General features: G+C 41.9%; 2 protein-coding genes across 3 annotated transcripts in view; both read right to left on the bottom strand.

Moving 5' to 3' along the window:
* Positions 1 to 1,297: 1,297 nt before the first annotated feature.
* Positions 1,298 to 18,700, bottom strand: pdcd4a (programmed cell death 4a). 2 transcript variants are annotated; one of them, XM_080879384.1, is made up of 11 exons: positions 18,240 to 18,700; positions 12,983 to 13,285; positions 12,262 to 12,359; positions 9,818 to 9,931; positions 9,264 to 9,485; positions 8,831 to 8,928; positions 8,626 to 8,740; positions 5,159 to 5,266; positions 3,492 to 3,602; positions 3,270 to 3,409; positions 1,298 to 2,489 (listed from the first exon to the last, which is right to left on the bottom strand). In XM_080879384.1, exons 1-11 carry the CDS (start codon positions 18,274 to 18,276, stop codon positions 2,438 to 2,440), a joined length of 1,398 nt encoding a protein of 465 aa, XP_080735510.1. In that variant the 5' UTR covers positions 18,277 to 18,700; the 3' UTR covers positions 1,298 to 2,437. The 2 variants fall into 2 exon arrangements, with proteins under 2 accessions (XP_080735510.1, XP_080735511.1); XM_080879385.1 differs by lacking the exons at positions 1,298 to 2,489; positions 3,270 to 3,409; positions 3,492 to 3,602 and adding an exon at positions 3,616 to 5,020 and having other exon boundaries at positions 5,113 to 5,266.
* A 2,558-nt stretch (positions 18,701 to 21,258) lies between these two features.
* The window catches only part of LOC308394818 (uncharacterized protein), a 41,703-nt gene continuing 36,986 nt past the window's right edge, over positions 21,259 to 25,975 (bottom strand). Inside the window, exon 9 of the mRNA XM_080879368.1 lies at positions 21,259 to 25,767. Within this exon, the coding sequence (XP_080735494.1) occupies positions 25,758 to 25,767 (10 nt within the window). The 3' untranslated portion in view covers positions 21,259 to 25,757. The remainder of the gene's footprint in view (positions 25,768 to 25,975) is intronic.

A 25,975-nucleotide genomic window follows, 5' to 3' on the forward strand; every position in this document is an offset into this window, starting at 1 on the left:
ATCTCAACCGGTTTATTTATACTGTAGGAATAGTAAAGCTATGCTAGGTTAAACCAGAGCCACATATGTCCTTAAAGGGCCAGAGTCTTGGTTACAGGTTTTAATAAAAGATTTTAATAAACGCTGATTAAATCAGTGTGTGTTAAATGAGTGGACCCCGTGATTCAGTAGCTTGTAGAACAACCTTGTAGCAGCAGTAACTTGAATTGTTTTCAGCTTAACTTTAGCAGCAAATCATTTTTGGAGGATTTTTCTTACTCTGCTTTACTTCGTTAAGGTTTGCAGGCATTTCTTTATGCACAGAAAGGTCTTGTCATAGTATTTTTCAGTCAGGTTGAGGTCTGGACTCTGACTGGATTCTTGGCTGGTTGTAGATTTGCTGCCGTGTTTGACATTATTGTCCTGTTCCATGAAGTTAATTTGAACCAAGCTGTAGTTTTGGGACAGAATATTTTGGTATACAGAGGAGTTCATGATCAACTCAGTGACTGAAATGGTAAATGCCCTGTATTTGTATAGCGCTTTACTAGTCCCTAAGGACCCCAAAGCGCTTTACACAACCAGTCATCCACCCATTCACACACTGAAACAGTGACTGAAAGGTACCACGGCCCCGTGGCTGCAAAACAAGCACAAATCATGACTCTCCCACCAACGTGCTTGACAGTTGGCATGAGATTTTTCTACCAAGTTGCCGTGTTAGGTTTTCACCAAATGTGGTGCTGTGCTTCATGGCAGGACATCTCCACTTTGATCTCCTCTGTGCAAAGGACATTGTTCCAGAAGTCCTGTGGTTTCTTCAGATAAAGTTTGCAAATCTATCCGGTGCTGCCATGTTCTTTTTAAGAAAGAGACTTGTGTGACCTGGTGGCGAATTTCCTGGAATGTCTACTCTCAGTAACTGTCTTAAATGTTTTCCACTGGTGAATTATTTTTCCCCAGACTTAAGAATTATGAATTCAAATTGTTTGGAAATGGCATTATAAATCTTCCCAGACTGATGGCAGCAACAGGTGCTTTTCGGTGATCTTTGATGTTTTTAATCCTGTAAACTCACCTGAATGTACCAGATCACAATTGCTGATTATCAGTTTATTCCACAAAAATAAACACAATTAAGGATGTACTAGTTTTTGTAAAATAATTAGAAGATGCATTATGTTGTGTATTGTTCATCTGAGCTTTAAGTAATTTAAGTAAAAGATTGTCATTTCCTTTTCACGTGACTGTATATTTCTGGTTTTCCAACCTTACTTATCCACCTGCGCTGCTCGCATGAATGACAAAATACAGAAACTTCAATTTGTTACTTTTTTTTAATGAATGAAATATATTTATTATAACTTTGGTCAACATGTAAAACTGTAAGACAGGGGCAGAAAAAGTCTCAATGACCGTTTTCCAAGAAAAGCTGGGGTTGTCTTTACACATGCATTAAACTTAATCCATTAAAGACAATTACCAGACGCCGCCGTCTAGAGCGTCTCTGCACACCGAAGGCTACCCTGTCCAGAATCAACTGCTGACCACGTGGCTGTAAATACACGAGTTAACTGCAAGCAGAGTGCTCAAAATATTGCTCATTTATTTATTTTGAAATCACATTAACCCCAATTTATCTTCATTTTCAGAAATGGCTTCTGAAGTGTATTTGCCCTGATGCAAGTTTCAGATAAACACCCAAATAGTGCCCAAAACACCTTTTGTTTTCACTGGTGCTTTACGAAAGTAAACATTTGGCTTCAAAGCCCAAAATTCAAGGAGGAGGAAAAAAAAAAAAAAGTCATCACTGTTCATAAAACATTAATGAACAACTTAAACAAGAGGTACGAAACATGGCATCCTCGAAATAAGGACAGAAGCTGAAGAGTTTTAGATCCTTTCTGCTCAGCTAAATTACTAAGTGCTCGCTGGATACGGTATGCTCTGTCCCTCTGAGTGCGCGTTTCCATTTATAGCACATTATGTGAATGAAAAGAAAATAAAAAATAAAGACACGGTAACAGGTGAAATTAAGCAAGAGACAAAAGCAATTAATCTCCCACGTAACCCAGCCTGTCCCCCTGTAGCTCTGCAGCTCTGACTTGTGTTATTCTTGACAAACAGGTACAAAGACTGAGGCAAAAGTGTCACATGAACCCTCAGAGAATATTCATCACAAAAAGGTCAAAAGAAAAAAAAAAAAGAAAGCAGTGACGAACAAGATGATGGGATCTGAACCCAGGCCGCTCTTTTCGGTTTACTTCCACCAAACGTCAACAAACGCTGGTTTTAACTGATGACATTATAAACATTACCAGGAGAGGAACAAGGAAACATTAGACCGCAGGCATGTCCGGTTTCAGGGAAACATGCTGGAGCAGAAACAGGGTGTAAGAACCAGTAGACACCCCCTCCTCTTCCTGCTGCTGCTGATGCCCCCTCTTCCTCCTGTAGATTAGGTCTTGATCATCCCTCCATCTCCTTCGCTGACAAAACGCTTCCGCCCTCTAGTGGAGAAAGTCAAGACAGAGAAATGTTTTAGTGTTGGTAGGCAGCTCACAGACTCACAGATAAAGACATGGCACGTTTCACATTTTCTCACTGAGAACAAAACAACAGCAAATCGTCTGCTGTCCAAAAAGCGCAGTGCAATCAAGAAATCACCGGGCCTTTACTGAAAATGTAACAGTGTATGTGTGGCTCGTTTTTAAAGATTTGCATCTTGAGCTGGAGCCAGAAAATACTGACAGATGTGTATTTAAGCAATAATAGCCGTGTTTAGAAAATGAAAAGGAGGTCATCCCATCCAGTGTGGACAACCTGTAACATCAGAGCATGAAAATGTGCGATACGTGTTCTTTGGAAGCTGTAGTTTGTCCTCCAACTGACAGCCAGTGCTGTTTGACGGGTTTAAAGGTATGTTCTAGTCCATCCTTAACACGTGGAAGACGTTGCATGAGCACACGAGTCTGCTGTTGGAACTGTGAGTGACGTCACTCTACGAGTTAAAAGCACTTAGAAGTAGAAAAGGGCGCTGGTGTAAATGAGGCTTGAAGTGAGAGAGCAATTTGAGTGCTTAAATAAGAGTAGAAAAGCACTATATAAGTACCAGCTCATTTAAAGGGACTTATGTTTGATTGTTTTGTTTTGGCATGGATAAATGTGGAATTACACCTTCACTTCACGCCTTTATTGTCAACAGGGACAAGATGTATTATTTTCCAGATTCTTTCTGAAACTCTCAGTGGAACGGACCTGAAATCATTAGACAATAAACCCCGATTCACCTGGAGGGACAGGCATCCCTCAGCTGTTTGGTGATGACAGACTCCTGATAGCACAGGTCCACAAAAGTCTCCATGATAGAGTGGGCATGTGGCACATCTAGGCTGATTTCAGGCAGCTCATCATAGACGCGCTGGAAACCCTGCAGGAGAAAAAAAAATGTATAAGTAGTAATACGAAAGTGATACAGTGCATAAAATGGTAGAAAATAAAAGGAGACTAACCCTGTTCATCTGATCAACAGTGATGAGGCCCGTTTTCCAGAAGGACTGCAGGAGCTTCATCATCACACTAGTGGCAGTGTCACCTTTAGACTCCAGCACCATCACTACAGCCTGGAAAATGAATTCAGAAACTGAATTTAAAATCTTTCTCCTCACATACAAGGTCTCGAATAATCAGATCCCATCTTATCTTGAAGACCTCACAGTACCGTATCACTTCAATACAGCACTTCACTCTCAGACTGCTACCTTGCTTGTGGCTCCCAGGATATTTAATAGTAGAACGGGAGAAAGAGCCTTCAGCTTTCAGGAACAGGCTCCCAGTTTGGAAATGGGAAACAGACACCCTGTTTACTTTTAAGATTAAGCTTAAATCTTTTCTTTTTGATAAAGAGTATAAAGAATACAGCTAGGGCTGTAGCAGGTGACCCCGAATCCTCCCTTAGTTATGCTTCAACAGATCTAAGCTGCTGAAGGCTTCCCATGATGCACTTGGCGTTTCTTTTTCCACTCTCCTTTTCATTCTCTCTGTGTTTATACACTACTCTGTCTTTAATCATAATTTATTATTATTAATCTCTGGTTCTCTTCCACAGTGTGTCTTTGGACCCGTCTCCCTGCTTCACCCCCAACTGGTCTTGCCAGAAGTTGCTTCCTTTTAAAAGGGAGTTTTTTTCCTCCCACTTTCACCACATGCGTGCTTATACAGGTTCATCTGCTTGTTGGGGTTTCTCTGTATTGTTGAAGAGTCTTTTTTTAACAATATAAAGCACTTTTAGGAAACTGCTGTTGTGATTTGACAGCATATAAATAAAACTGAAGTGAAATAGACGCACAATACTGAGAAACACGCACCAAGTATCATCATCCGATCAATGAATCGAAGTAAGAGAATCGAGGCCAGTAATCATCAACATTCTCTGAGCTGAACATTTTACAGCATTGTAAAGTGTTTCAGCCTACAGCCTACAGCCGAGGCAACTGTTAAGACTAACATGAGACAGGACAAGGGGGGGTGAAACTGCCACGACTGTGCTCTCCTCAGTTGTGCCCTTTGCAGACCTTGGACTGTGTGAAAAAATCCGTTTTTGAAGTCTGCATGCCCGAAAAGTAAAACTGGCTCTACTGCAATTAGCTGCATAACATTGTGCAAATCTTAGCAGGAACCCACAAGGTCACACAAGGAAGCAGAATTATCACCGCTGCCATACGTGCACTAAGCGTGCATCTGTTTGCACTCGGTCTAATATGGAACAGAAAAACTTGCCATCCAAAATTGAGCTTGTCAACTGTGTGCACGTTTGAAATTTGGTAACCAGTAATCTGTTTATACTTACACAAGGACACATTTTGGTTTGACTGATTTGAAGTGAGCTTAGCGAATACATGTACTGCAAATAAGAGACAATCACTGCCAAACACACAGTGTCCTTGGCAGAAAGCAGAAATGACTGTCACCGATCAGTTTCTTTTTTTCTTCCCAGTGTTGCTCTTCAGTTTACTTGACTCGACACCAGAGACAGAAAACACTTTAAAAAAAAAAAAAAAGGCTCAGTTTACAGATTTTAATTCCTATTCTGTTATGTGTGAAGAACAAGTAGAAAAAAAATAAACCACCTACTTTGTTTGACCTCACTTGACTTGAACAAATAAAAAGCTGTGGATACCTCGTAGACCAGCTCATGGTGGAAATGAGGCACTTCCAGGTCCCGGAGACAGTGCTCCGCCTCCGACACGTCTCCTGATATCAGATACTCTTTGAGCAGAAGATTCATCTGAAACAAATAAAACAGCCACGTTAGCAGTGTGTGGCAACGTTATCAAACACAGCAGAAGACTGAACTGATGCATTGCTGCCGCATCAGTTGAGCTGCAGGTCAAACACTCATCAAGACTAACTAACCCACGTTTAATTCAGAGTAGGTATAAAAGAGTAAAGAGCCATGCATACAGTGTTCTACACTGAATTATCCCAGTGCTTACTCTCACCATGTTTATGTACAATAAACACGGTGAGAGTATACAGAAATGTAAGTAAATCTTTTTCTGTTAGGAGCGCCAGTATGAAAACATGTCTCCTGGCATCAATGCACAGAAAATCCACAAGCAGGAAAAAGGCTAACTAGAGCCCTGTACCTTCATTTAAAAGACGCCCACTCATGATGGGAGACTCTGGCCAATCACAGATTGTTTTAGACCAGCTCAGGTGAGCAATTTAAGGGAGTGTAAAGAACAACAAAAAGAAACGTTCAAATCCAACGTAGAGCCAGAAATCATACATGTGAAGCACATCAAGGCACATGATGGTGGGAGGAGATCAGAAGAGAGGAGAGAACGAGCTGCACAAGGAAGGCTTGCTATCAAATTGCTCCTTTTCTTTTTTTCTTCTTTTTTTACTGCCAAATTACAGAATCTGCAACTAACCAGACAACATTTAAAGCCTATGAAATATTTTCATCTAGCCATTACTCCAGGAATAACCCAACCTTCATCTGGGAAATAAAATCTATCATGAAATGTTTAACGTTCCCGACAGAAAGAAAAACATTTCTTTGTTTGCACTTCTGCTTGAATTTTCAGTCTCCGCTCTGTTTTTATAGCAGGTTTAGTTATGTCACTCTCACTGCAGATCTGCACGTACATCAGGAAGCATGGTTTTACTTCAACCTATTTATGGAACGATTAGTCATTCGATTAGAGCGCGTGATTGATCCAAGATGCTCAAAACACTGAGCATGACCAACACTTCTGAGTCAACTTTGGATCCAATTCAGCGACGGGTCTGAAAACTACCGAGGCTGACACACCGCTCTCACTCGCACTCTTTTAAATGTTGCACAACTTACAGTTTGGGTTTGTTTTCCTCAAGTGGAACTCCCACATTGTCCACACCCACATTCACACGGCAACAAAATCCCAGATTACTGAAGAGTGATTGTAAACAAAAACAAACCAGAGAAACAAAAGACCGAGTAGCAGAGCCCATCAGCACAAGCACACGCAGATGATTACTTATTATGATTACTTATTAAGCCATTTTCAATAAAAAATAAGTTTAAAAAAGTAAATTGTGATTGAAGTGCAGACTTTCAACTTTAATTCAAGGGGTTTAACAAGAGTTTTGTGTTAACTGTCTAACAATTACAGCCATTTTTATACACAGCCCTCCATTTTCAGAGGCTTAAACATAATTGGACAAACTAACAATTTTAAACATAAAGACTGTTTTCATATTTGGATGAAAAATCCTTTGCACTGCATTTGACTGCCTAAAGTCTGGAAGCCAAATGCTGCGTCTCCTCCCTTGAGATGCTCTGCCTTCAGTCGCTGCGTGTTTGTGGGTTTTTCTGCCTTCAGTTTTGTCTTTACCAACTAAAAATCACGCTCTACTGGGTTGAGATCAGGTGACTGACTTGGCGCCTGAGTATATCATTTCTTTGCCTCCATAAAATCTAGAGTTGCTTTTGCAGGGCTTTGGCTCATTATCTACTTGCGCTGTGAAGCGTCGTCCAATCGGTTTTGCAGAATTTGGCTGAATCTGAACAGAGAGCATAGCCCCGTCCACTTCAGTCCATCCTGCTACTTCTATCAGCAGCCACATCATCAATAAACCCTAGTGGGCCGGCTGCATACGCACCTGTGCCGTAATGCTGCCTCCACGATGATCATCATGTATGTTTTGGATTATGAGTCGTTTCTCTTCTCTAAGCGCACTTTATCATCATCAGTCCAAATCATTCCCCCCCAAAGTGTTAATTTGCCCTTCTTGTTCTTGAGTGAAACTCACGGAAACCATGGAAACAATTAACCTCCACTTTAGTTGCCTTCTTTTGGTGTTGTTGAGAATGCAGCAGATTGTTGATCTGGTCACTCCTAAAGTTTTTGTTCTCTCCAACTGGTTTTATTTTAGTTTTTCAGCCTAATGATACACTGCCTCTACCGCAGTGAGATCTCCTCGAGCCTCATATTTAAAATTAAAGTGCCAAGCTATAAAACAGAAATGTAACATTTTCAATTAACTTCTGATGTGATGATCTCCAGATGGATCAGCTGCCATTAAATAAGAGAATAGGCCTCACCTGGCCATGAAATTGCTCATCAGTCAGCTAAATTAATTTGGAGCTTCTGGAAAAAAGCAGGTCATTGTGCATAAAAATACTGGTGATCACAGACACAGCTATGGTATCAATTTCAAAATCCTATGTATCAAATTCAGTAGATTTTCATAAAACTTTACCTCTGACCCCTGATCCTTAGGTCAAGGTCACTAAGATCCAAACTTGTCCCAAGATTTTAAGTAGATGAACCTACGGTATCATTTTAAAACTCCTACATCGCATCGCTCTCACGTTGTTGCATTTACAAACGTACGTGTCCATTGCCCCTGCCCACCTGGCAGGGTGACAACAATACCCCATTTTTAAGCAATTAACAAGGTCCTTTTTTTAAACCCCATAATTTAAAAGGAGGGAAACATATGGACTTAAGTGTACATGAAGTTGCACGGTACACTCTGCACTAATCCTCTGTCCTCCATCCTCCGGCCTGCGACCTAGAAACCAATTTCAGTACGCCACGTTAAAGCGTGTCTCAGTTCATAATGTGCATCACACGAGCAGAGGAGAGAGAAGGCTTGTGTCAAATCCTGTCTCCTTGTGTCTTTCCCTCGCCTCCTCACACCTTTAGAGGGAGGGATCAAGACACAAGGAGAGGAATCGATTGAGACTGTCTTAATTTTAATCATTTATTTATCATGTTATTGCAGGACACTCTGGGTTTTTTAAATCTATGCATATGTTGACGCTTATAAGGTGATTTAAATTAAATCCTGTTTATATTCTCACACACTGTTTATTGTATTGATTTGGCAGAAAGAGACTCTACTGTGAGAGTGTGTTTGTTTATGTCTGCCCCTCCCATGCCTTTTTTTTTCTTTTTTAAATTCTCACTTCTCAGGGGGGAAAAAAAATCTTTGCTGACACAGCAGCTAGACTGTGGCGCTCTACCCAGCATGCACCGTTTTCGCCCTGTTTACATTACATAATGTAATACACACTTGGAACTCCGATGTGAGGGATTCACTATGATATCACAAGCGAGTGACTTATCAGTTTCTGAACGGGGTGAGGCTTACCTCTTTGATGAGATGTTTGACAGGTCTCAGACCTCCACCGACACCCCACACGTTGTCCAGGCGAACCATCTCCCTCTTCATGGACAGCAGCACAGCAGCGCGGTCTAAAGCCACTCTAAAGAAAAGGATCACAGTTAGGTGGAGGGGAAGGGTGGCAGGGGCACAATACAGCCTTTCTTACAACGCGTTGAACTGCAGCTTTCACCTGGCATGCTCACAGTCCACTTTGCCCTTGTAGCAGTCCAGGAATGACATGGGGAGGACGTGGTCTGCGATGGCTCTGGCTATAAACTGGCCTAACATCTGCAAGGAACAGGAGGAAAGATTAAGCGAACCAAGTGAAGCCACATAACAAACATACCCGACTAACATTTGTTTTATTATTTAGTTTTAGCTCTTAAATGTATTAGGCCTCTGCACTGCTGAAGGTGGCGATCTAGTATGCAACATTTTGCTGCCTCGTAATAGAAGAAAGATACAAAGAGCATGTGTAATATTTGAAGAGGATTTGTGTGCACCTTTGGGATAAAAAGGGGTTTACACTTAACCACGGTTGAACCCTCTCCACCCTCTGAAGCACACAGTTATATTTGGTAGCATATCTGTGAGTGTTTCTTCCCATCATGCATCAGCTCTACCTGCGGGGCATCCGGTGTGTCCAGGATGAGGTCCGGGAGCTCTTTAAGCATCTTGTCGAAAGCTCGCCCCATCTCACTTTGCGACAGCATCTTCCCCGACAGATCAGACAGCAGGCGGGAGGTCAGTTCTCTGTGGCTCGCCTTGCCTTCGAGGGACAGGGACACAGCCAGAGAGGAGAACTCGTACTTGTGCTGGCCCAAATTGAGCTCCTTCAACAGCATCTGATAGGGTTTGGAGGGAGAACTGCATTTAGTTTTTACAGTTTAAGCATTTTTAAAAATGACCCCAAAACACAAACACATTATGCTTTTCAGAAGCGAGAGACACAAACCGAAGCCTAATCAGGCCCAGACAATCAAAGCACAGTGCGAGTGCAGGCCACTGAGAGAGGGAGTGCCTTCGTGTGCTTGGCACCCGTGCATAGGGTGAGCACAGCCCAATACACCTGTTGTTAAAAGCTCCACATTACTTCAGTCATCCAGCTTTGTTCTTTAAACCTGCTCACTCTTGGTCAGCATGCACAGACTTCAAAAGCTTTATTATAATTACTTACCTGAACCTCTTTTGTGTCCCCGTGCTCAAAGTACTCCTGTACAATCGGGTTCACCATTTTCTCAAGTTCCTTCTCGTCTATCTCGGGCACGACCGTCTCGTAGACCGTGTCCCCCTGTGTAAAAAATACACACACGCAGCGTCAGTCAGAAACAAGCACGCACAGCAGAGCGGATGCACGTTCATTGTTGAATTTCTCATCAGCTTTGTTTCAGGATTATATGAAGTATTTTCAACAATTCTAAAATACACAGTTCAACTTACAGTACTGTGCAAAAGTCTTGAGCCACCCCTCATTTCTTTATACTTTGCTAGGAAAATAGGTGCAGTGGTTTGAAACATGCAAACATTCTGTACAGGGTAAAACAGTCAATAACAGAGTTTGTATAATTCTAATGAGCTTAAGACTCAAACGGACACCTTTATTCTTCTGAGACAGGCTTCACTGTAATTTCTTTAAGTAGTCTTCAGGAACAGTTCCCAAGATCCTGGAAGGACATTCAAAGCTCTTCTTTGGATGCCGGCTGCCTCTTTTTTTTTTTTTTAACCCCGTTCTCCTGGATGCTTTCCAGATGTTACTGAATGTGCCATGTTTTACTGATGGCTTTATACACTCACTGTTGTGCCTCTCTCCTGACCTCCTCTGTACATAGTGGCATTGATTTGAACTAAAAGTTTTAAGTTTGGATTCATCACTCCATAAGACCTGTTAAAACTGATTTTAAAACTGATTTTCAGCCCATTTCTTGTGTAATGTCATATTCCTCAGTCTTCTTCAGAATGGCGTCTTGAGAGTTACCCTTCCAATGAGACCATTTCTGATGTCATAGGTGTCAGGCTTTCAGATACTTTCATCTGCTGTAGATATTTTAAGTTTTAAGCCTAATAGCTCTTAGGAAATGACCTTATTGGTCCAAAAATAATTTTTTATGACAGTCAACCTGTTAACTTTAGTGTTCTTATAGATTGAACTCAAGAAATGGGAACACACTGTGTGGACTTGTAGCAACAAAATGCTGGAATTGTTTTTTGTCTGTTATGTGTAGACAACACTGGTTCATCCTCGAATTAGGCGGCCTTTTTATGCTTGAATGAGTCGTAGTTCAGTGTTAAGTAGCTTAAAGAAAATTCTTTTAAAATACAAAGAAACGAGGGGTGACTCGAGGCTTTTGCACTGTACTGTATGAGCTAATTTCGTATAACTGCGTGATATATAAGATATTTTTCACTGGAATTTTCACGAGAGCATCCATATTCATTCTTGAGGTGCTTTTCTTTCCGTTATTAAAGCTCTGAACATCCACCAGATCCCCAGAGAGCTGTGCAAGACTCATACTGAGTTTGTGTTTCTCCCCAAAGAAACCAGAAGTTGTTACCTTTGAAAGTCTCACAACCATTTTGACCTTTCAGTTCATCTATTGAAAACTTTTCCTTTTTGGGCATACCAAAAACTCCACAGAAGATGTGTAAACATAACACTGACTGAAAACGGGCTACCGGTGAGCTTTAACCTAAACTTCTGTCCCAACACTTGTATTTACGAATTCCAAGGATATGAGTAAACTAACGTTCAGCTGAGGTTTTGAACAACCTGGAGCACAAATGATAATCTCAGTGCAGGCTAACATATACATTTCTACAAGTCCTCTTAATTATTTGAGTTATTTTAAGGAAAAACCACCTCCTAAAAATAATTAGTCAAAGAAGAGGAAAGAGGCATTCCAGCGTGTTACAGTTCCCATTTCTAGGCAGCTCCTTTATCAGGTGATCTGTGCAGTCTGATTCAAAGTCCACAGTCTGCACATGTCTCGTCTATTTTTCTGTACCACTCTGTCCCAGTTCCCTTTTAACAGTCAACATCTTTACGCCACCTTCGTGCTCCAGTCAAGGCTGAAATCACACCGGCTTTTCTGAGCCATTTCCAAACGTTATCAGCATTTTACAGACAGGAGCGCCGTTCCCAGCCTGCATTCAGTCGCAAGTGCAGCAAGAGACAAACAAACTCGGCCTTTGGCGTCACATGGATGATAACGGGGTTAAAGATTGCAAATAGTGTTGACTGCAATGGGACGGAGCCATCTGGATTTAAGAAACATGCTAGCAGACCAATTTTTTTAACGGGTTTCAAACAAAGCTTGTTAAGATTTTTGATATGAAAACAGTCTTGTATTTCCCAGGAAATCCTACTGTCAACATTTCCGGTGTTTCTGCGTAGCATGGGAGATGGATTACAATGCATCTCATCAGCAGTTCAGAATCAGAACGTGGACATAAAGAGATAAAGGGTGCCATCCAATGCACTGACTGCTGGAAGGAAAAAAACACAAACAAAAGCCCCCTGACTGCTGGATGCCAGCATTTGAAAGCAAAGGACTTACAGATATAAAACAAACCTGCTTGCAGATAATCTGAAGTGTTAAAAGACAAACCCCCCAGCGGCCTCACCTGATAAGATTCATCATAGTTGGGGTCGTGTATGTCGGGCTCCTCATCTTCGTAAACCATCCCAGCAGCTCCCCAAACTCCTTTACCACCTGCCCCACCTGAACACGAAGAGTCAGCATTAACAGTCAGCAGTATAAGTCATGATGCTCAGGATGCATTGCTTCAAACGTAACTGCACTGCTACTATAATGCCATATGCTTGCATTGCATTGAGTAGGTGACGGCTACACACTATTCAAAAGGTGCCAAATCAATTAGAGCGGTGAAAGCACCAGATGCAGCAATGCAGTTTTGGACAGATTCAGAAAGAAGGTACATCGCTAATAACCCTTTTCCATCAGTATCTACTCGGCACGACTCAACGTGGTTTTTAGGGTTTCACCTGGTACCGAGTAGTTTTTAAGTACGTACTCGGGTGGGATTCCAAACAATTCGAGGTGATCTGAAAAAGTGATGTCATTTTTGAAACAGAGCATCGAGGGGAATTGGCTGCACAGAAACAACACTGTGGTCCTCGAGTCTGACAAAATGCCACAGAGTGAGGAGCAGGTATGCAATCGCCTCAATGTCCGCCTTTGTTGTAGCGTTCGTGTTGCAAACAAATGATGTCACTGGACGTTCTGTTGTGTTGCTATAACAGCCCCTTGAGTCGCGTTGAGCCGATCCAAGTAGAAACTAATGGAAAAAAGGGCTGAAAATTGCAGCGGACTGCAAATTATACCTTTTTTTGGCAGGCCTCTGCCTTTGCCCGTCCTGGATTTCCGGTCATTGGTGTTGACTTTGCCTTTCGGGCTGTGCGGGTCACCACCCGCCACTTCTCCCGACTCCGAGAAAGACTCGCTGGTGGAGTTGCGAGACGAGGATTTGCGCAGGCGACGCTTGGCTTTAGCTTTCAGACGAGCCTCGTGGAGCGCCTTTTCCTGGGGCGTCCAGTTGCCGTTCACCTCGGCCTCATTTAGCGAGTCGTCGTCGTCGCTGTACGGATGGTTAGCCTCTGCCACGGTGCCACCAGGAGCAAACCTCCCTGCAATGAGAGGAGTGGATTTGTTCGTTAATGAACTGGTCTACACTGTGACAAACAACCTTATAAAAGTACACAGAATGGCCACAAGTATACAGACAATAAATAAAGTTTTTTATAGCACGTCTTTGTCCTGTCTCCATCCCCTAACCCCAACCGGTCGCTGCAGATGGCTGCCCTTCCCTGAGGCTGGTTCTGCTGGAGGTTTCTTCCTGTTCAAAGGGAGTTTTCTGATTGGTAGATGGATCATCTACCAACGTCGCCTTTAAAAATAGTTTTTCACAGTGGAAAACTTTAAATATTATTTGAGCGACTTTAAAAAACATCAACACTCTCAAGTGTTCCCAGTTTTGCCCTTTGTGACGACTGCAAAAAAAGAAAAACAAAGGACACACTGACAAGAACGGAAGCCACAGTAAAAGGTAAACATTAAACTACTATTTAGTAACAACACACGAGTCTAAAATTAATCCAGCACTAGTTTTCTGAACAATAACACAGACGACTCAAATCACCTACAGCAGCGGACTGATTTCTGAGGTAAGCAACTTTCATAAAAACTGCTCTTGTCTGAGTAAAACACAAAAAAATAAATACAATTTAAAAAGTGAGTTTAAAAAGGTACAGCTCTGTTACTAAAGCCAAGTTTAGCTGCAAGCCTGAACAGTTAATGGTGACTGTATTTCCCGTGGATGTTTACAAAGCCAAGACTCACTCTGGCAAGACGACATGGCAACATTTAACCTATCGGTGTTGTGCAAGAAGTCTCGCTTTGTGACTTTTTCTGCATAAGAACAGCTGCACGACTATAGCAAAATAGTTCATACCGAAGGTTTACGGGCCAACTTCCAGTCTTAATTTTTCTTGCATTTGCAAACAATCAAGTGCACCCTTCAGCTAATACACTGGCTTTCTGTCCACCTGTGTGTGTCAGGGCAGTGTTTTGCACAGCAAACCAAAGGTCACATAACAGGCAAAACATTATTCAGGAAGTCTGCAGTGCAAACTCACTCGCATGCATAGCTTTTTGACACTCACCAGCATTTTCAGAAGACATAAGGTGGATTGAGTCGGTATTTTAATACGCTTCTATGGGTGTATGGAGAAAAAAAAGGGAACATAAATTAACCGAAAGTTAGCTTCTTGCAAGCGTGGTGAAACAAACAACAAACCAACAAGTGTGACTGGAGCTGTGATGCAGGCATGGAGGGAGGAGGGAGCGAGCAAAGGAGAGCACATGCTGTAGAAATGCTGACGCCAGTTTTTTTTTTTTGTTTTTTTTAACTCCTCTATGTTCTCGCGGTCTGTGGGGCGCAGCTAGAGTGGACTTGACTACATATGGCATGGCTGGGTCCATGAATGATCACATGACAGCACTGTAGGAGTGAGGGAAAGCAGCAGGAGGAATGCCTGAGGGTGAAATTCATACTCAGCACCCTAATGCATGGCTCCAAAAGGAAGTTTGTGGAGTTATAGCCATACAGGTTATAAGGACAAGCTGAAAACACACACAGGGCGTCCCAGCAACAGATAAGTATCCAAAAAAAAGGAGAACCAATTGTAACTTGTGGTTTCCTGCTTTTCTTTTTTCTTTTTAAATGACATTACAACAAAACAACACATCTGCAGAGTTCACAGTAAAGTTAATAACAAAGAAAAGGAAGGAGGAACCATCCTGATTTAACCTGTTGAAGTAAAAGTAGCACCACACCCTGGCCTTCCAAAACCTGTAAACAACCGACCACGTGTCACCTCCTCCTCCTTTGGTTCCTCCTCCTCCCTCCTCAGCACAGGCCACAAGGGCCTGTCCGGGCAGTAAATTAGGAACTACCCAATGGCAAAGTGCCAAACACACAACTGACCAACTGGAAAGGAGCAGAAAAATGAGAAGGCACAGAGGAAAAAAAAAAAAAAAAAAAAAGCAGTTTGCAAAGACAAGAGTTGCATAAGAAAATGTAAGCAAATCCAACCAAGCCTGCTAACTTTTAGACTCTACAAAGACCACATGGCTGTCTTCTTAAAACAGGCCTGAGTGTCACCGTCGCAGTCCTGTAAAACTGCAACAGCAAATCGCACTCTAGCCTTTAACACTAACACTGCACACCTACTAGAGCACCCAATGGAAACCTCCCCCTCCCACCCACTTAACACACATACAGATATAGGCAGACGCAGGCCAGCGCAGGACCTCTGCCCTGCATGACATATGGGAGCTAGTCGCTGGCAGAGAACATGATCGGCCCAGTTCAGCTTTAAGTATCTGCACGACCGAGGCGTGCATGAATGAGAAGGTCAGTGGAGCAGAGTTTTCACATTACTCCAAAGGGACGCACCTAGTTTATCAAAGCTGTAAATATAGTACATGTGCTGCCCAAGTATAAAGTTAGATGTATGCAAGTACAGCAAGTTCTTTTTAGTCAAAGCACAAAGTCTGCACGTCTTATGACGTAGTCAAAGCCATTGATGTGTAGATGACGGATATATTTAACATGTTCACTCTCAAAGAAAGCTTCAGCTGACACACCCTACCCTCTAACAAATACTCACACTCAGGTGTAGTCTGCACATACAAGGGCTTCACAAAAGGTAAATATGTACGGCACAAACTACTAATCTCAGTTTCAGAGGGTTAAAATCAAGAGTAGCTGTAAATATATAGACATCTTTCTACATTAACTCAAGCAAATGTGAGTGGGATGTCCTTTGGGGCCAAATAAGCATCTGCACCATGATAAAAGAGGGGGTAGGGTGTGGATGTCTTTGAGGTTTAACTGTCATTTCAGTTTAATGAAAAGAAACTCCGACAGAATTTTTCCTTAAAAACATGTGCCAGGCACTTAGCCTAAACTTGGATGGTGATTTGTGCTTAAATATACAACTGCAGCGGGCTCACAAGCAGGCCACACGTGCAACAACAAAAAAAAGACAGAAAAAAAAAAAAAAAGAAAGTGCTCGGTCCTTGTTTTTTTTTTATGTTGGAAACGTTTGCTGGTTGCAGAACAACAACGACAATGATAAAGTGCTCACAAAAGATTAGAGCTACTCTGATAAACAGTCGAGAGGCTGATGGCTCGTTTTGTTATCATCAGCCAATCACTCGTGTGTTGTCAAGCACGGGCGGTTTGCTCAGCTTACGAACTAAAGGGCCTGATGGTGTGTGCAAACATGTTTTTCACAAATGTGAAGAGGTAACAAAAGAAGAGCAGCCACAAAGAGGTCCAACGTGATGTTTATGGCCACGATGCCCTTAATGCACATATATACACATGCTCTCTCTCTGAAGAGATCACAGACCTGCTCCCACACTGTGGGGAAACATCCTGCTCACAGGGGCAGTGTCTAATTTTTAGACCAAGTTTTTTTATAGAAGCCCTTTTAAATCCGTGCCAAATGACCATAAAGAGGAGGATAAATGCAAACGCTGCGCTGCCATTAGTCGATTGTGTTGGTGTAATAAGAATAAAAGCTGCAAGAAGCTCCAAAACTATTTCCAGGGTCAAATACTTTTGCACTTGACACAGTTTTGAAAGTGAGGAGAGGCTTGTTCTGTTGCAGAAGTTCCCATTTAAACCCAGTAGATGGGATGTTCTGGCAGTGCAAAGCCATCACTTCAGCCACTAATAACTCATCTTATTACACCTTAATTAACACCTAACAGCAGCACCTTGTTGCAGAACTGACAGAAACGGCCTAAAGGTCTGATCATCTGGGCGGATTAATACGACTTTACACCCACTGCTGTGTGAGCTCAGACTGATCCACGACCTAACGAGGAGCCGTTCTTCTTGTTTTCCAAGCCAGACAATAGACTCTTTGACGGTGTCTGTCGCAACCTCATCAATGAGGCTTGACCTTCAAGGAAGTTAATGCAGAAATACCCATCCGTGCACACATGCTCTCACTACTATGACATACCAATAATGCACCATGTGGGGTGTCACATATACATACATATATGTATATACATATACACACACACACACACACACACACACATACAGTCTGCACAGACAACCTTGGGACAGGCAGCTGCAGGGCGTTTTCAGGCAAACAAACCAATGGAAGATTATGGTAAGTGTGATCCATACAACCTTGGCGCTAATAATGCATTTCTTATGTAACACTTAAATGCACTGCAACGCAGAGCTTATGTAAGGTTTCGCTGTTGGCTCGTATTCTGGAGTGGGCTGTACATTTCCACATCACCGTCGAAACCATGTGGGTCATGTTACCATAAAACAACAATAACAACAACAACAACAACAAATAGAGCGCAATGATCATCAAAACCATCGCTCATATAACCCAAGAACGCAAAAAACAAACAAGCAACCTCGGTTTCGTTTCTATCTATGATCAAACACGGTGATATCTTCCGCAAACCCGGATCTCAACATATGACTTGGTGCAGGATATTGAGGTTTAATGCCACCTGCACAGCTTTTAAAACACGCAGGGTGACATGGTGCCACGCGCACGCACAGACGGAGGAATCGTGTCTGTCAGCTTAAACACAAACTCCTTTCTTTGTTCGTTTTTGTGTGTGCGCGCTTCCTTGGCATCGAAGATGGACTATAAGAAAAAGTCTCAACGACGACTCGCAAAAGCGGAAGTAAGCACGATCTCGTCCAATCAAAAGCGCGAAAGGGTTAAATGTAAAAGCAGACCAACAGCAAGCTTACAAAAGAAAAAAAAAACAGTAAAAATACAAATGGGGTTTGGTGCGAGTCGAAAACGCAAATCTGCGCTACAGTGCACAGATTTATTTTTAATCTTTTGCACCCACCACCGCCTCCCTGTGTGTGCGTGTCTGGTTTTTTAAACGGAGCACATGGTAGTGGGAGCATGGCTGGCGTTGCAGACAGTCCCATGCGAGGAGGGACAATGGATCGAGCGAGGAGGCCCTATCTGTGTGGTTGCTTCTCCAAGGCTTCGCATCGAGGTTGGACCCACTCACCGTCGGCCTGAGGAGCGGTGTCCATGTCGGTCGCCATGGCGCTCTCTCTCTTCAAATGCTCGATTAAAAACCCCTGGCGGTGCACTCCTCCTCCCGTCGAGCTGCCGTTAGCTGCAAGAGGGCCCCCACTAAAATAAAATAATAAAAATAAATAAATAACAGTCCTGCAGGTCAAACCTCTGCACAGCAGCCTCGTTTACTGCGAGTTTTACGGGCAAGAGAGACGCTGGAGTGTCTTTTTCGTGCTTAGCTTAGAGAGGAGTAAAAAAAAGATGAGTAAAAATGAGTGAAGGCGCGAGATGGAGGAGTTCAGTCCTCTTGTCCGCGTGCACAGCTGGGGTGTAAAGTTAAAAAAAACAATCACGCTGTGGGGGGAAGGAAGCGGGTGAACTAGTTGAAGAGCATTTCATCAAACAGCCTGGAAGATAAACAAAGTCTGTTTTTAACTTTGCAGGAGCGACGCGAGAGGAGTCACGTGTCGAAAACGCGGACGGGGAGTGGTCAGCGCAGGGGGTGGGTGCTAATCCCTAGCGACCAATCACAGAGCAGCAAACGTCTGCACGTCTCCAACGGAAAATACCCAAACAGTGCTGTTTTTTGATATCGATCCGATACCAAGTAAATACAGGGCCAGAACTGCTGATACCGATACTGATAGCGATATTTTTAACCCGTAAAGGCAGCGTGAGAGCAGTGTCACTCTGAAAATTCACACATTTTAATGACAACTAAATCACTACGACTTTTACTTTCCACAATAATTTGTTAAGACAGCAAGAACTCACCTTTCTGCCTTTCTTTTTTTGTGTATTTTTGATTTCCAAAAAAGAATTTGTTTAACACAGATCAGTGGACCACATGCTGAACTCAGAGGATAGAAACAAAGTAACAATCCTACTACGCTGGTAGCTCTGAAATTCCAGTGTTGGTATCGATACTAACATATTTGTATTGTTCCGCCCACTTCTATTCAACAGGATTACCGCCCAGCAGAGTTTCATCAGAATGGTTAGAGAGGTTACGTCAGGGTTTTTTTTATGCATGAATGATCGGTTTTGTTTTAATTATTATACTTTTAAAGTAGGGCTATGGGGTAGTTTGTGTGTGTTTACTTGCCTTTTGATGCGCTATATCCTTTTATATATAGGCTTACTCATCTTTTTGTTGTTACACATATATTTAATTATTTAAGACCAATAAAGATTTTAAAGAAACCGTCCATCGCACAGTGCCTGTTTGTCCCTGATATGAGTACCTAAAGTAGTTTTCTTTGAAATGCAGACTCTTCAGTCACATTACTGCAGGGGCCACTGAATGATTGGAGAACAGATGTTAGTGGTGCAGATATTTGGATCAGCCTTGTTCTAGCTTCTTTTGCTTCTACTGTTACAATCCTTGTGAATTTTACTAGTGTTACAATTAATACTTTTATTTATATTTGTTGATTTTGAGGCTTTATGCAGCCCTGGTCTGTATCTGATTACATGCAAGTTGCTCTGTGACTCCTTACTGTACATTGATCAACTTGCTATAAATAGATAAAACGTGATAATCCACATTTAAACACCTTTTTATGTCATCTGAAATCTCACCGCTAGGTGGCGTTAAAGTATGTTTGATCACATGGGCCCGTAGTATTTGTCACTGTCACACTATTCTTTCACTGTAATGGCCTGCCTGTTTACTCACTGGCTTAGCCAAATGTTGGATCACGGTGCACATTTTCTTCATTTTCTTTCCCCCCACGGTGATAGTGGGTCCACCTCCACGTGTCGTTGAATGTGGGTGGTACACACTGATACCATCATGCCATCGATGAACCGGTTTATCCATGTTTTCTTCACTTGATGCTGTAGGCATTTTATTAAATGCATATTAACTTAGGAATGTATGACTATAGATTGTGACAGCAGATTTGAGCGATTCGGTTACTCTGAGTGTGTGTGAGTTTGTGAAATAAGAGTATTATTGTTGTTTTGAGTCAGGGCAGTGAAGTGAAGCTCAGCACTGGAGACGTGTCCCTTTTCAAAGGTAACACGTAAGCTCAAAACTTGTATAAGTGAGAAAATACACGCATTGGCCACTTCATTGGGTACAGCTGCTTGCTTATTAATAGGGGCCTTTCTAATTGGATTCTCTCCAGGTACTTGGACTGCGGGAGGAAGAAAGATTAGGTTAAGATTAGGTTAACTAGAGATTCTAAACTGTCCAGAGGTGTGAATGTGAGCACAAACATAGAGATGTTTTAGCCCTGTGACAGACTGACGACCCGTTCAGGGTATATCCTGCCTTTGATCCTATGACAGGTCGAATAGGCTCTCTTTCTTCCTTAAAGAAAAAAGGTTGAAATAATATGGTCAAGTTGACCTGGTGGAATTCAAACTGAGCATTAGAATGAGGAAGAAATGTGATTTAAGTGTATTTTAATGTGGTATTATTGTTGGTGTCAGACAGCTGAGTATATCAGAAACTGCTAATCTGCTGGGATTTTCACAACATATCTAGGGTTTACAGAGAATGGTCTGAAAAAGAGAAAATGTCCAGTGAGAGGCAGTTCTTGCTGATTACAGTTGTTAGAGGAGAGTGGCCGAGAGTGGCCGGCTTTGAGCAGGTAGGAAAGAAAAAGGTAACTAAAACAACCACTCATTTTTGAATGCATAATACACCAAACCTCATTAAACCTTTGCCATAAAGAATTAAAGCAAATGTGAAGTTTGAAATAGGTCTAACTCAGTACTAGCAAGGTGTACCTAATAAAGTGGCTGATTAGAGTATAGAGGATCACTTCTCAGCCTCTTATACTTTGTGCTGTGATCATCACTGTTGCATTGCCAGCAAGGCAAGGACACAGATATCAAACTTCGGAAAAGTCAAAAACCTCTCAGAGTCAGAGCTGACTGCCGGATTTATTCTGAGTCATTCACGGCGACAGATACTCACGAGTAGGAGATTAGTCAGGCGGCAGATCGGGTGTATTTCACAGCAGAATATGTGAGAACTACAGGCGCGTATAATGTGAAGCAGAAGTACACACATGTATTTGGTAGCACATTTATTTTGACACAAAATCCACAGTTTTCTGTTCAATAGAGTTAAGCAGACGTCTGCGTCCAATATCGCAGAATCTCAGTGATGATCAGTGAGATGGAAGAAATCTAAATACAACCCCACCTTCTAAAAAACAAAAAACAAAACAAAAAAAAACCCCCAAACAAACAAAGCAAAAAAACATGATGGTGTGCAACCAAACAGACACAACAAACGTGAGAACATCTCACTCAGTATGCATCGGAAACCTCTGAATCTGCTTTACACCAAGATACAAAATCAACTTGATATCCATGATGACACGAAAAAGTTTTGGCTTTTTTTTTTTTAAATCGACAGTTATTATGTTAACATTATACTCAACATTATCCTCACAATAAGCGACAGTGATTTTTAACAAGAAAACGGCACGGTTACTCTCTCACACATACGTACGACACGCTGAAGAGCCGCAGGTAGAATTGCACAAAGATACCTTCAAAGTACACCACATGTTGTAGTAATATTAATCGGAACTATTCCATGTACAGTCACATATACATACTGCTATATATGCTGCTGTCTCGTAGCTGCAGGAGTAGAAGGAGACAGTCTTGAGTTATCCTGAATCAAAAGGATTGGATGTTTTGTTTTTTGTTTTCTGGCAAAATGGTTCAACGGCTGTACCAATGTGAGGTTTGGTTTTTTTTTTTGTATTTTTATTCAATTCTTTAACTTTTGGCATTACAAAATAAAATCAGTACAAATATATAGTAGATACTATCTTCAGAAGGAGAGAACAGTCCTTTACAGTCAAAACTCAAGCGAGGTAACAGTCTTATATCAGGCCTTGGCCAAAGAGTGGTAACAAAGGTAAAATCTGGGGCATATTTCTCCACACAAATTGGCTTCTGACAAGGCGAGACAAATCAAACCGCTTCTATTTACACTGACGTCAAATGAAAGCAGGAGTCGGGATACAATAAACCCCAGTGTGTGACTCCTATGTTTCACCATCTTGTTCAGGTTCAGTCATAGAAATTAAACATCCATCCATCCATCCGCTTTCCACCAGCTCATCTGGGGCTGGATCAAAAGGGAATCCCAAACCTCCCTCTCCCCAGCCACCTCCTTCAGCTCATTCGGGGAAAGCACCGAGGCATTCCCAGGCAGTGCTGAGGGACGTAGTGTCTCCGGCGTGGCCTGGGCCTACCCCGGGGCCTCTTTCCACGGGGGCATGCCCAGGAAATCTCACCCAGGAGGCATTCTAATCGGATGCCTGAACCACCTCAGCTAGTATCCGATAGATCCACACGCTAACTTTGTGTTTTTGTTAATAGCTTCTATGCCGGTAGTGCAGTGGTTGAACCTGTTGCCTCACAGCAAGAAGGTCTTGGGTTCAAATCCATGAAGTGTTTCTGGGAGTCTGCATGTTTTCCCTGTTCTTTCTGGCTTACTCTCAGACTCCAAGCATTGTAAATTGCCCATTCATATGAATATGAGACTGGCAACGTGTCCAGAGTGTACCCCACCTCTGCTCTATGGCAGCTGGCAAAGGCTCCAGCTAAGCCTCCATGACCCTGAACTGGATAAGCGGAAGAAAGTGGATGGATACTTTCTAAACTAATATCAAGAGGACGCCATATAAAAATGGTATTTTTTGGCCTCTTTTCTAAGTGTAAAATTTAAAACAGAATGATGCCCCTTAAGACAATTATCCTAATTAAAATCTACAATAAAATGTAAAAAAACTAAGCACTCACTAACCAAAGCGTCAGTGACATTACAGCTCATTTGCTTCATGATCCATCACAGTTCAAAGGTTGTTGTAATGTGTGAAGTACAGAAAGAAAGCTGTGCGGCTCTTTTGCACAAATGAATGATAATTAAAGTCGAGGGAGAAGTCAAGGAGGCTCACAAACAGTCGTATCCAGGATTATCTAGCCTTGCTTCACTAAAGACAGACCAATACTCCAGGAGGAGAAGCGATTCTTGTAAAAATGACTTGTACAGCCTTGACCTTGAGCACAGTGTGGGTGAAGACACATCAGGTGATCACTGTGTTTCATTAAAATCTGACCAGTACTCTGGGAGGAGTATGGATTCTTGTGAATTGCGGTGGGACAAACGGACGACGGATGCCTCGCTATGGCGTAAGCGCACTGAACCTTCAGTCAGATGAGCTTAAAAAAAAATCAATACAAAACACTAAAGTTTAAGGTCAGTAACATGCAAGACACACACTGGGGCTTTAAAATACAACCCGATAATATAAGCTTGCACTTACGCCAAAGGCATTTTTTTTAAAAACTGCTGTGTTTGTACAATCGAGGGCCTTTGCCCAGCACAGCTAGCATATGAGTCATAAAGAGGTAAATGTCATTTCAGTTCATCTCATTTCCTGTCAGCCAGCATAAACCAGAATAAGGAAAAAAAAGTGTGAATACTATTGCTAAATACTATTTTTGCAAGTCTCACATGTAATATGAGCATTTTAAAAAAAGACTGCTAAGTACTCTTAGAAAATATTTTCGCCATTCGATTTACAGCTATTCCTAATCCACACACACACGCACGCACACGCTCAGATTAGCTGGGAAACTACGGATTCCTAACAGAAAAATACTTTTTCAACTAGGCACCACTGATCAACGACACACATTACCTAAAACTAATGAAAATGAGAAGAAACGCAAGGCTCCAAAAAGGCTTTTTTGCCAGTATGTCCAGAGGATGAACCATCTCTGTCAGGCCATCAGCGAGTCACTGCAGAGGTGCTTTGAAGATGATCATCAAGAGATCATCAGAAAGCAAACTGCCACTCAAACTTCCATGCAAACTCACATCTGAATGTTCAAAAGAGCAAATGTGACTTGTTCTTTTTTAGGAGTGAACTGTGCTAAATTAGATTTCTCTCCACACTACTAAGAGTTAAAAGCTTTGCCCTTAGGCATTAAACAACTAGGGACACAAAAAAAGTGGCCTCCAGTCAGCGAACTACTGAGACCCTTGTCTCATAATAACAACTACGGCAAGACAAACATGTACAAATTGTGTTGTGAGACGCTCTCCGTTTATTTTTGAGCACATTGTTGTACTGACAGATAACTACGAGAGAGAACGTATGTGCTATCCCCCGCCAGGTGAGCATGGCAGGCTAATGTAATCCTTGGCCTTGCTCTGGATGTCAACTAGTCATCAACCAGGAGGCATTTAGAGAAAAACAGTCTGACTCTGCGAAATCCCGTTTTGCCACAGCAGTATTTAAAATAAAGGAGATTCTGTTCTGTGACTTCAGATGCTTCCATCGTACATTTACACCTTTGATATTTAACAAGCATCACTCGACACAAACAGTCATCACGATGGGCACGTCTTTCCAAAGTGACTTCTCGAAGCACACGCCTACAGACTGGATTGCCACGCTGGCATAACTCTGTTATTTTTTTTCTTTTTGTTAAAAACAAACAAACAAACAAACAAAAAAAAGCTTTCAGTCGAGCATCATGCTATAAAAAAATCCTCAAAAAACAGCTTTGAGTGCGTTTTTTTGTTGCAATGCATAACCTTTTACATTCATTATCAGTTTAGGCTTAAAGTGTGCGCCTAGTAAAAAACTCAACACGAGGATTCAGAGTGATATTGCCTTGCAAAAGGCAGGAGCACGTTAAAACTGCACTGAACCCAAAGACAAACAGCTGGCTAAGTATACAGTATACTGATGTAACAGTCTGAAACTATAATGTATAACTACAATATCATAGTAAAGCTTTGCCACCTGCACATTTAATTAAAGTTTGTACCCGCCCCCCTTTTTAAAAAAATCTTTAAGAAGGAGGCAACATAAGACACAAGGTATAAAACACTGACCCACTGAATCAATCTATCTATGATAAGGGAAGTGGGCTCCAATAAAAAAAAGAAAAGGTCTTTCAATGTTTAAATGCCTAAAAAGATGACCAATATTTTATGTTAAAATGTGTGGATTTGACAAAAGTCAGAATATTTTATATCCACAGGCTGGCAGCCGGTGATACGAGCTCCATTTCAGAGCTAAAAATGCTGCTTCGATGCTTCGTACAGAGAAACACTGACAAACATTTTATCATAGTGGCTCTAGCAAGAAAAGGATGCAGAAAGTGGAATTATTTTTAGGATTTTGAGCCATTTGCATTTTAAGAAAAGAACACCTCGTACTCCACAACAAACCCAAATCATCTCTTATAAATCACAAGAACTTTGAGGTCTGGGGATCCCAAAATAAAATACAGAGACCCCCTCCTAAAAATGTTACTCATCCGATCTGATGGCTTGCAGACATTTCTGTAAGCTCTCCAAGACTTTTCTTCAGTGATCACATTTTTCACTTCTTAAGTCTTCATCGACAGGCGGATGACAAATTAAAGGAAAACCCAGAAGCTGTTGGTATAGTTCACTCGTCTTATTAACGTAGTAGTCTTCCAGGGTTGTCCCCGTCCACAGGGCGGTCCATCAGAGGTCACTGGGTGGTTGGATGAGTATGAAAATCATGTCAATAATTTTGCTAATGCCTGTGCAGTCACCTGATCTCAGCTCAGTTATACACTAATGGAAGATTTTGGAGACTTTCTACAACCATCATCCAAATGCCCCTTTTTTTTTAAAGAAAAAAGGACAAAAAAAAATAGTGTGCCATCCCTTCAGTAGATTTACAGAGATTTGTAGAACCA

This window comes from Rhamphochromis sp. 'chilingali' (genome assembly GCF_963969265.1).
Source record: "Rhamphochromis sp. 'chilingali' genome assembly, chromosome: 4".
Lineage (NCBI taxonomy): Eukaryota > Metazoa > Chordata > Actinopteri > Cichliformes > Cichlidae > Rhamphochromis > Rhamphochromis sp. 'chilingali'.